A 10,069-nucleotide genomic window follows, 5' to 3' on the forward strand; every position below is an offset into this window, starting at 1 on the left:
TCCATCACTCCTGTACTCGTACCTCCTTCCTGCCACTACCTTCACTATCAAGTTTAAGGTTAAATGTTCAAACCATTGGCTCATGTTTATTACTTTATTTTTGGAGGGATTAATGTTGCTACCAACAGAAATACTACAAGTAGTGTAGANCCAGTCCATCACTCCTGTACTCGTACCTCCTTCCTGCCACTACCTTCACTATCAAGTTTAAGGTTAAATGTTCAAACCATTGGCTCATGTTTATTACTTTATTTTTGGAGGGATTAATGTTGCTACCAACAGAAATACTACAAGTAGTGTAGAGTTCTTTGATGTTAGCCTGCAGCTCTGTCACCCAAACATGTTTCAATTTCTCCAACCTTCTATTAGAGAGCAGTTCCACAACGACTAACTTTCTTATCTTCCGCCAGTATGAATTATAAGTTGAGAAACTAAATACTGCATAATCATACCCAAGGTATTTGCCTGCCCATTTTAATAAGTCAAGATGAAACATTTAGGATGTGTTTGGTTAAAACATTGAAATTAAAATAGTAATGAGAATCAAATACTTGCTAATGGTAATGGTTTAAATAGAATAGACCACTTTCTTTGGTAGTAAATAGGAATTACTGAATTAGAATAAAAATAAATAAATAAATTATTAATTAAAATAAATAAATATAGAAAAAATATATAATACAAATATGTACACTTGCATATGTGTGCGTTTGTGCGTGTGTGTGTATATATATATATATATATATATATATATATATATATATATATATATATATATATATATATATATATATATAGGTCCTTAATCATGTGAGAACAATGTCTCAGGTGAGAACGTAAGGACAAATCCAAACCATTGATCTAGTAGATCTAACGGTTGAAATAAACAAAATTTTATAATATTTATGAAAATGACCCCGCTCATTTTTTACGATTTCTCATCCGTCAGATCTTGCAGATCAATGGTTTGGATTTGTCCTCACATTCTCACTTGCGGGCATAGTTCTCATATGATTAGGATTATATATATATATATATATGTATATGTATATATATATATATGTATATGTATATATATATATGTATATATATATGTATATATGTATATATATATGTATATATATATATATATATATGTATGCATGCATACTAATGTGGAATTGTGGAAAAGAAAAAGAAAATGCAATGTATGTAATGGCATCATGTGATTGTGAGAATGTGAATCAAGGAAAAAAGGGAATAACTCAACATTATAAATAGGCATTTCTATATATAATGAAGAAATCGAAGTTTCACAAATACATAGACAAATATATAATAAGGAAGATGCTGCTATTTCAATACAGGGAAATATTGGTATCCGGAGAAATCAGCTTCACGTTATATTAGTACAAGTTGTGTTAAAATCTAGGTTGGCTACAATTTGTTTAATTGGTAGAATTAGTTCAAATTGTACGTGTAAACTTTTTCATAAAGTTATTTTATGAGGTTAATGTTTAAATAGGTGGTAGACCTAGTTTTGTAATTGGTTGAACCTTGTAATTGTAAAAAGTAGCGAGTTGATCTCAAGTGAAAATGTTTTTGGGCGTGACCCCATGGATTAGTAGGTGTTCTTCAATTGCGTTATCAAATTAATATTTAATGCATGGATAATGACCTTTTTATTTTATTTTTCATTTTTTTCTCCTTTACTTTTGATTTCATTGTTCAAAAGTAAATGAGTTAATGGGTAATGACTAATGAGTATTGTAATTACTAAAAGATTTGATTTCAAAAATAGGATAACAAAAGACAAATAAACATGATAATAGGTATTAAGACCTATAGTAGGGAGCAAAAGTCTTCAATCAAACGCCACCTTAGATTTTACAAAAAAAAAAAAGAAAAAAAAAGAAAAAAAAGAAAAAAAAAAGACAATTTAACATTTCATTTGTTTTCTCAAAAACTCTGTCAAATGCATGTATAAGACTTACGGATCGGAGTATAATTTAAGGCAGAAAAATTAAAATTTTATGTAAAAGCTAGCATATATATAAAAGAAAAATAGTGTTCATTAATTATCATTGTTATATTAATTCTTCAATTTTTTTTTCACAAGGTGGCAAAATTAAAGGAATTATATATGATTGTATTTACCTTGAGAGGTAGTTGGCCTTGCAGCCAAGAGCTTGTCGTTGGTGGCGAAACAATCCTTAACGGCTTCCCAATTGCTAACCACCAAGGCGCGTGGCTTGCCCAGGCGGATCATGAATACCGGCCCGTATTTATCGGCCAACGCGCTCAGAGTCCTAACTAAGGGAACAGCGGCGCGTAGGAGGTGGAGGTGGCCCACGATTGGCCAAGCGCCACCGGCCTCCGGCGCCGATCTGCTGCCCTTTCTTGCCCTTCGCCATGAAAGGCTGATCAGCAACAGAGCTACAAGGGCAAAAATGGATGAGAAATATGTAAAAATATCCATCACACGATACACACTCACTTTTCTGGTCGTTTAGTATGAGCTACTATACTGGACCTTATCAATATATATATAGGAGAAATAGCCAATCAGCAAATGCACCAATTCTTATCCATTGTAGATTAATTATCATGATTACAAACTTATCTGTTTCTAATTAATTAGGTCATATAATTGGTAATACTGTATATGGTATTCTATAATATAATTTCCTAATTGATAATCTACCATGGATAAGAATTACTATATATGGTATTCTATAATATAATTGCCTAATTGATAAGATTATTGTTTCCATTTCTGTTAATAATAATTGATTAATTATATTATAAATATTAATATTTAATATAAAATAATAATAATTTTAGTATATACGAATTGATATTTTTGTTAAAAAATAATAATTAATTTGCACAGTTAAGAGTAAATAATGTAAGTAAAATGCATTTTTTTATTTAAAAAAAGTGTAAATACAATGTGATAGAAGGTGTAATAATAATTACATTAAATGGCATAACTTTATTTTTTAGTAATGAAACAGAACAATAAATATAGAATATATCCATTCTTAAATGATGTCTATTAAAAATATCAATAAATAAAATAGGGTAAGGATTGAAAATCAATTTTGAAAAAATATATTTACTCTGTACTGTATATACAAGTAAAGGGCATGTTTACTAATAGAAATTGTTTTCTGTGTTTTTTTTTCTAATTTTTCAATTTTCATACTTTGTTTTCCGTTCTCTATTTTCTGTTTAGAAAACTTGTTTACTAATACTTATTTTTTCAAATTTATTTTTTTAGATTAATGTTATAAAATTAACATAAGTTTAATTTCGAGTGTAATTTTTAGACATTATATTTCAAATATTTTAAAATGTATTTGGTTTAAATAGAATAAATATAATTTTTACTTTTTAGTCCAATATATGTAAACAAATTTACATTTGATATCCGAACGAAATTTATTTTTGTATATAACATAACTAGAAATATATCGGAACTAATAACCTATTAAGTTCACATAAAATTTATTTTAGATAATATTAATATTTCTTGAGCTAATATTTAAAATATTTTTGGATATATTCATTTGAGTGACATGTATATAATATATAATTTTTATTTTGAATTCTAATATAATAATATATGTGAAATTTCGATATCTGATATCTGGATCAAACTTGTATCCGATATAACATAATTAAAAATATTCGGACCAATAATCAATTGAGTTCAATCAAAATATAAAACGTGGTATAGATTTCAATTTTTAATTTTGATAATGTGAATGATGTATAATTTTAAGCATAAGCACATAAGTTATATTCAAATAAGTAATGCAAGTAGAAAAGATAAAAGATGATAAGTAAAAGAAGATGATAATGAATGTAATCATAGTAATTAATAAAGATGTAAATAGATAATTGTGAGAATGTGGTTATAGTGACATATAATCTAATAAATGATAGATGATTATGTTTTCTATTTAGAAAACAGTTTTTAATAGTGTTCTAGTTTTCTAGAAAATTGAAAAATTGTTTCCTGTTTTCAAAATAGAAAACTGTGCTTGTAAAGATGTTTTTTTTTTTTTTTTTTATGTTCTTCAATTTTCCAAAGTTCTAGAAAACTAAAGAAAATTTTCACTTCGTAAACGGGCCCAAAATCCTCCTACTTCATTTTCCCGCCCAAAATTTGGTAGTCAATTAATTAAATATTTTATTAGTCAAATAATTAATAAAACTTATTTGGTAAGAAAATGTAAAATGGAAATTAACTAATATCTATTAATTTGTAATATTGTTTCTATATTCACGTATTAACGTAATAACATAATACCGTGTAGAGAAAACATATTAATTAGGTAATAACATAATAGCATAATTGGTAATATTATATATGGTATTCTATAATATAACTTCCTAATTAGTAATATTATTGTTTGCAAATTATGTGAATAATAATTGATTAACTATATTCATAAATACTAATATTTAATATAAAATAATAATAATTTAGTATATACGAATTGGTATTCTTGTTAAAGAAAAATAATGAGTTTGCACAATGAACAATAAATAATACAAGTAAAATGCATTTAAAAAGTGTAAATACAATGGGATAGAGGGTGTAATAATAAGTACATTAAATGACATAACTTTGTTTTTTTGGTAATGAAACAGAACAATAAATATAGAATATATCCATTCTTTTTTCTTTTTTTTTTTGAAAATGAATATATCCATTCTTAAATGGTGTCTATTAAAAATATCAATAAATAAAATAGGATAAGGAATGAAAATCTATTTTGAAGAAATATATTTAATCTGTACTATATATAAAAGTAAAATTCTCCTATTTCATTTCCCACCCAAACTTTTGTGGGTTTTTAAGTAGTTTTTATTTTTAATTTTTTTGGAGGATTTTTCACGGGATGCGGTAAAAATAAAATAAAATAAAAATAAAAGATTGGGAATACTCACATGGATCTCTGAATGAAAGTTCCAATTTTTACGATCCTCGATAGGACCGTAACAGATAAGAAATCTTTCGAGTAGGTTTTGACTCCTAACCGTATTTGAGTCATGAAAAATTCCAATTTCATACTTCGAGCTTGTGAATGCTCCAAAAAGAAATAAGAATAACATGAGCAATATATTTCTCTCTATTTTGTTCCCATAATACACATACTAATGAACCCCTTGACCAGTTGAGATGTCCATGCAGGCTTATACATAATTTACTTATACTAATATTTAGTCAATTATCTTCTATTTCCATATGATTCATTTCTTATAGGCCCTCCGTCAATTAAACCACCAATTATTTCTTTCTTTTTATACCTATCATATAGCTTCAGAGTCAAACAACAATTTTTAATACTTAGGCCCTGTTTGGTAAATAATAAGCCAATTTTGGCTTATTTGATCACTATTAGTTGTTTGGTTAATAAGTTTTTTGTAACTCTAAAATACTAAATTTCAAAAGGCTACCCAAAGCAGCCTTTTCAATTAGCCTTTTGAGAAAAGAAATTATACCAAATAGCTATCAGCTAACAACCAATTTATCAAACAACTTTTTACAATCAGCTAATATTATCAACAAATCATACCTTCTAACCCAAACAGCCAACCCAATCAGCCAACAGCCATTTACCAAACAGGGACTTAATGTTTTATTTTTTGCCTTGGCAGTTTATCAGGGCCAAACCATTTTTATAATTTTATATTTTGTTCTAGTATTTTAGTTCTTGTCAAATTCTTGAGGGAATCACAAGCATCGTCATACAAATTGAGGAGCGTAATCCACATGAGAAAATATTGCATGTTTCAACAGGATAAGGAATAATGTTATTCTTATTACAAACGCTACTTAAAATCTAGGACAAAGACTTGGAATCCATAATAACAAAATTATTAAACGATTGTTGAAAATTAAACCTAAATTACCCCATAACAAGTAAAAAATATAATACATCATTAAGTAACAAGAACATATAATCTTCTAATGGTGTAATCCATAGAGAGCAGATGGCAAGCGAGGCGTAATGACTACTTCCAATGGATTAGCTCTTGGCATTGTAATGCCTAAACCTTCACTCATATCCAATGCCTCATTTGAAGGTGTGTTGAAATTGAAGCCTTGAACCAAACGGGCAACTGCAAGATGTGTTATTTGTGTTGCATATAACATTCCGGGACATGATCGTCGCCCAAAACCAAATGGAACAAATTGAAACTGTCGATTATGAGCACCGCTGTCTTCTGGGTTTGTCAAGAACCTTTCTGGTGAGAACTTTTCGGGGTCCGGCCAGACTTGGGGATCGCGATGTAGCTTCCACACGTTCACATACAATTGTGTGCCCTTTGGAATGTGATAGCCCCCTATGGTACAATCTTCTATTGCTTCATGTGGTACTAAGAAAGGTGCTGGTGGGTACAGTCGTAATGTTTCTTTAACTACAGCGTGGAGATATGGCAAATTTTTTATATCAGAATCTTCTACCCACCTTTCTCTGCCGACATTGGCATCTATCTCTTCTTGAAGGCGCTCTAGTGCTTCTCTATTTTTTAGCAACAAGGATAGGATCCATATGAAGTGGACAGAAAACGTTTCACTACCATCTTGTAACATACTCTATAGAATAAGATAACAACAAACAAATGTTAATACAGACTTAGCTATCTAAGTCATATATATGAGTTTCCAAGCAGATGTAATTAACAAATCAAAAACTCAAGAAAACATACCAACACCGTTGCCTTGATAATTGTGTCACGCGTATAAGTTTGACCTTCCAAAAATTGATCATCAATCATCGAAAGCATAACATCGATGAACCCTTGGTCTTCATTTTTCCCATTCTCCCTCTTCCTAGCATCTACCCAATCTTGCAGAATGGCATCCAAGGCCTTTGCAACTCTTTTCATGGTCTTGACATGGCCTTCATAGTCTAACCACCTAAACAACCAAAGTGGAAATATTGTATCCCCTGATACAACTTCTCCCCACAAAAACATAACCTCTTTGAACACCTTTTTCATACATTCTGCCTCTTGGTCTACCAGTCCATCACTCCTGTACTCGTACCTCCTTCCTGCCACTACCTTCACTATCAAGTTTAAGGTTAAATGTTCAAACCATTGGCTCATGTTTATTACTTTATTTTTGGAGGGATTAATGTTGCTACCAACAGAAATACTACAAGTAGTGTAGAGTTCTTTGATGTTAGCCTGCAGCTCTGTCACCCAAACATGTTTCAATTTCTCCAATCTTCTATTAGAGAGCAGTTCCACGACGACTAACTTTCTTATCTTCCGCCAGTATGAATTATAAGTTGAGAAACTAAATACTGCATAATCATACCCAAGGTATTTGCCTGCCCATTTTAATAAGTCAAGATGAAACCATTAGGGTACGGTGTATTTGGTACAAACATTGAAATCAGAATGGTAATGACCTGATTCAAATAGAATGGATCACTCTGTTCAGTAGTAAATAGGAATTAGAATCAAAATAAATAAATACATAGTTAATTTATTAAAATAAAATAAATAAATATATAAAAATATATAATACAGATATATACACATGCATATATTTGTATATATATATATTAAAATTACATATTTAATGCATGGATAATGACCCTTTTTCATTTTTTTTTCTTATTTTTGATTCCATTGTTCAAAAGTAAAGAAGTAGAGTAATGAGTTTTGTAATTACTGATTTGATTTCAATAATAAAATAACAAAAGTAGACAAATAAACACCGTAATAGATATCAAAACCTGTAGTATGGTGTAAAAGTTTACATCAAACACCACCTTAGATTTTACAAATTGAAACGCATTGTAAAACAGGAAATTATTATATATAGGCCACCATAAAAATTCCTCTTATTCAATAAATTGAGAGGTTTTTACAATTTTTAGCTGTCTTTAATTCAAATTAGAGAGGTCCATTGAGTTTTAATATTACGAATGTAGGTTTTTTCTTTTGAAAGTGAATATAATAAATATATTTAGAATAATAGAAATTAATAATTTTATTGCATTATTTACTTCTTCTAATTTCATGGTCACTAATAAATCACTATCACACCATCACAATCAAGTGGGATCACAATACACAAGTCAACAATTTTCTCAATTATATGATCATTATATTCAACACCATTTTGCATGTGAGTTTTTTTATTTGAAAAATCAAATCAACTTTTATACAATTTTTTTAATGATAAGGCCAGGATTTATACTGTTTAAATTATTGTTAACAAATACTTTTTTTGGTCACTGTATAAATTAATTAAGTATTAATTTCAGTTGATTAATTTTATTGTTATAATAGTTCTTCAATTTTTTAACAAGGTGGCAAATTAAAATTAAAGGAATTATATATGATTGTATTTACCTGCACAGGTAGTTGGCCTTGTAGCCAAGAGCTTGTCGTTGGTGGCGAAACAATCCTTAACGGCTTCCCAACTGCTAACCACCAAGGCGCGTGGCATGCCGAGACGGATCATGAATACCGACCCGTGTTTTTCGGCCAACGCGCTCAGAGTCTTAACCAGGGGAACAGGGGCGCGTAGGAGGTGGAGGTGGCCCACGATTGGCCAAGCGCCACCGGCCTCCGGCGCCGATCTGCTGCTCTTTCTTGCCCTTCGCCATGAAAGGCTGACCAGCAACACCGCTGCAAGGGCAAAAATGGAAGACAAATATGTAATAATATCCATCACACCACACTCAGACTCAGTCACTCACTTTTGCTGGTCGTATATATATGGTATGAGCTACTAGAGACCTTATGTCAATATATATGAGAAATAGCCAATCAGCAAATGCACCAATTTTTATTACCATTGCATGAACCCAAGAGTCCATCTTGTGTTGTAAATCTTAATTAAAAAATTATGTGTCCATAATTAATATATTACGTGTCTTGTAATTAGAGACACATAATATATTAACCGAATGTGTGTATATATATATATATATATATATATATATCTTTAATTTATTTACAAACAGATAATATGTTAATTAACTGTACGTATTGTCTTTGTTGTGCAAAAGCCAATAAAGGATTAAAGTCCAACAATTGGTAACTATAAAAATAATTGGACTGGAGCCGATGAAGGACCAAGTTCACCATATATATTATCTCCGGAAAATATGATAGTATAAAAAAAATCAAGTTGTGAATTCGCAATTTAGCTAGTAATGTTAAAAAATTAAAATAATAATAATAATAATAAATTATACGTGTATACTTGTAACTTTTAATGTAATGATAAACGCTTATTCCTAACAGTACATACATAATTTAAACTCTGTATCATTTTGGATCAGAATCTACCATATAAGTTTTTTTTTTTTTTTTAGAATCTACCATATAAGTTAACTATGATGCATGGCATAATTTCGCCAAATGTGCAAAGTAACATCATGAAAATGATGTGTCGCAAGTTGGACGCTTACTACTCACGCTTAAGCTACTAGGTGGAAGAAAGATACGTAGTAGACTTTTCGACATGGTCGAGGTGACCTGACAACAAAGGATAAGCATCTATCCTTTAATATAAGAAAATATATATACTGCCTAGAAACCTGTGGAGAAAATAATGCCAGTAGTTATACCGTGGATCATGGGTCATGGCTGATACTGCAGTTGTGTTGAACTGATACTGCAGTTGAATTGAACGGATACTGTAGTTGTGTTGAAAAAGAACTGCAGTTGTGCGGAACAGAGACCATTTCATCTGTCTAGAACTGTAGTTGTGTTGAACTGATACTGCAGTTGTGTTGAACGGATATTGCAGTTGTGTTGAACGAATATTGCAGTTGTGTTGAACAGATATTGCAGTTGTGTTGAACGGATGAACGATCTCTGTTCCGCGCAACTGCAGTTTCCTTTCAACACAACTGCAGTATCTTTTCAACACAACTACAGTATCCGTTCAACACAACTGCAGTATCAACCATGACCATGGTCCACAATGCATTGTAAATCATGGTCCACAATATAATTTGCTTTAAATTTTCCTCTAAACTATATATGTACACCCATCTATATAGAAAAACCAAATTTATATACTAGTTTCATAAACTAT

General features: G+C 30.2%; 2 protein-coding genes across 3 annotated transcripts in view; both read right to left on the reverse strand.

The window, feature by feature from the left end:
• Positions 1-2,503, reverse strand: part of LOC116006326 (xanthotoxin 5-hydroxylase CYP82C4-like) — a 5,345-nt gene extending 2,842 nt beyond the window's left edge. The window contains exons 1-2 of one of the 2 annotated variants that reach the window (XM_031246654.1): positions 2,137-2,503; positions 341-465 (exon numbers count right to left, since the gene is read on the reverse strand). In XM_031246654.1, coding sequence (XP_031102514.1) covers positions 341-465; positions 2,137-2,458 — 447 coding nt within the window. In that variant the 5' untranslated portion in view covers positions 2,459-2,503. Of the gene's footprint in view, positions 1-334; positions 466-2,136 lie in introns of both variants that reach the window. The other variant, XM_031246655.1, reaches the window with a different exon arrangement.
• Positions 2,504-5,798: 3,295 nt separating this feature from the next.
• LOC116006325 (cytochrome P450 CYP82D47-like) lies at positions 5,799-8,731 on the reverse strand. Its single transcript, XM_031246653.1, has 3 exons — positions 8,371-8,731; positions 6,709-7,337; positions 5,799-6,595 (listed from the first exon to the last, which is right to left on the reverse strand). Exons 1-3 carry the CDS (start codon positions 8,690-8,692, stop codon positions 5,963-5,965), a joined length of 1,584 nt encoding a protein of 527 aa, XP_031102513.1. The 5' UTR covers positions 8,693-8,731; the 3' UTR covers positions 5,799-5,962.
• Positions 8,732-10,069: the final 1,338 nt, after the last annotated feature.

The sequence above is a fragment of the Ipomoea triloba genome, chromosome 15 (genome assembly GCF_003576645.1).
Source record: "Ipomoea triloba cultivar NCNSP0323 chromosome 15, ASM357664v1".
NCBI classification, from domain to species: domain Eukaryota; kingdom Viridiplantae; phylum Streptophyta; class Magnoliopsida; order Solanales; family Convolvulaceae; genus Ipomoea; species Ipomoea triloba.

What these genes read in the sequence shown, in the direction of transcription:
- LOC116006325 (XM_031246653.1), bottom strand. Translation starts at nt 8,692, where the DNA reads ATGGATATTATTACATATTTGTCTTCCATTTTTGCCCTTGCAGCGGTG. An exon ending in AAGGCCAACTACCTGTGCAG is followed by an intron (nt 7,338 to 8,370) that starts GTAAATACAATC and finishes TAAAATGGGCAG; the next exon opens with GCAAATACCTTGGGTATGAT. An exon ending in TTATCAAGGCAACGGTGTTG is followed by an intron (nt 6,596 to 6,708) that starts GTATGTTTTCTT and finishes CTTATTCTATAG; the next exon opens with AGTATGTTACAAGATGGTAG.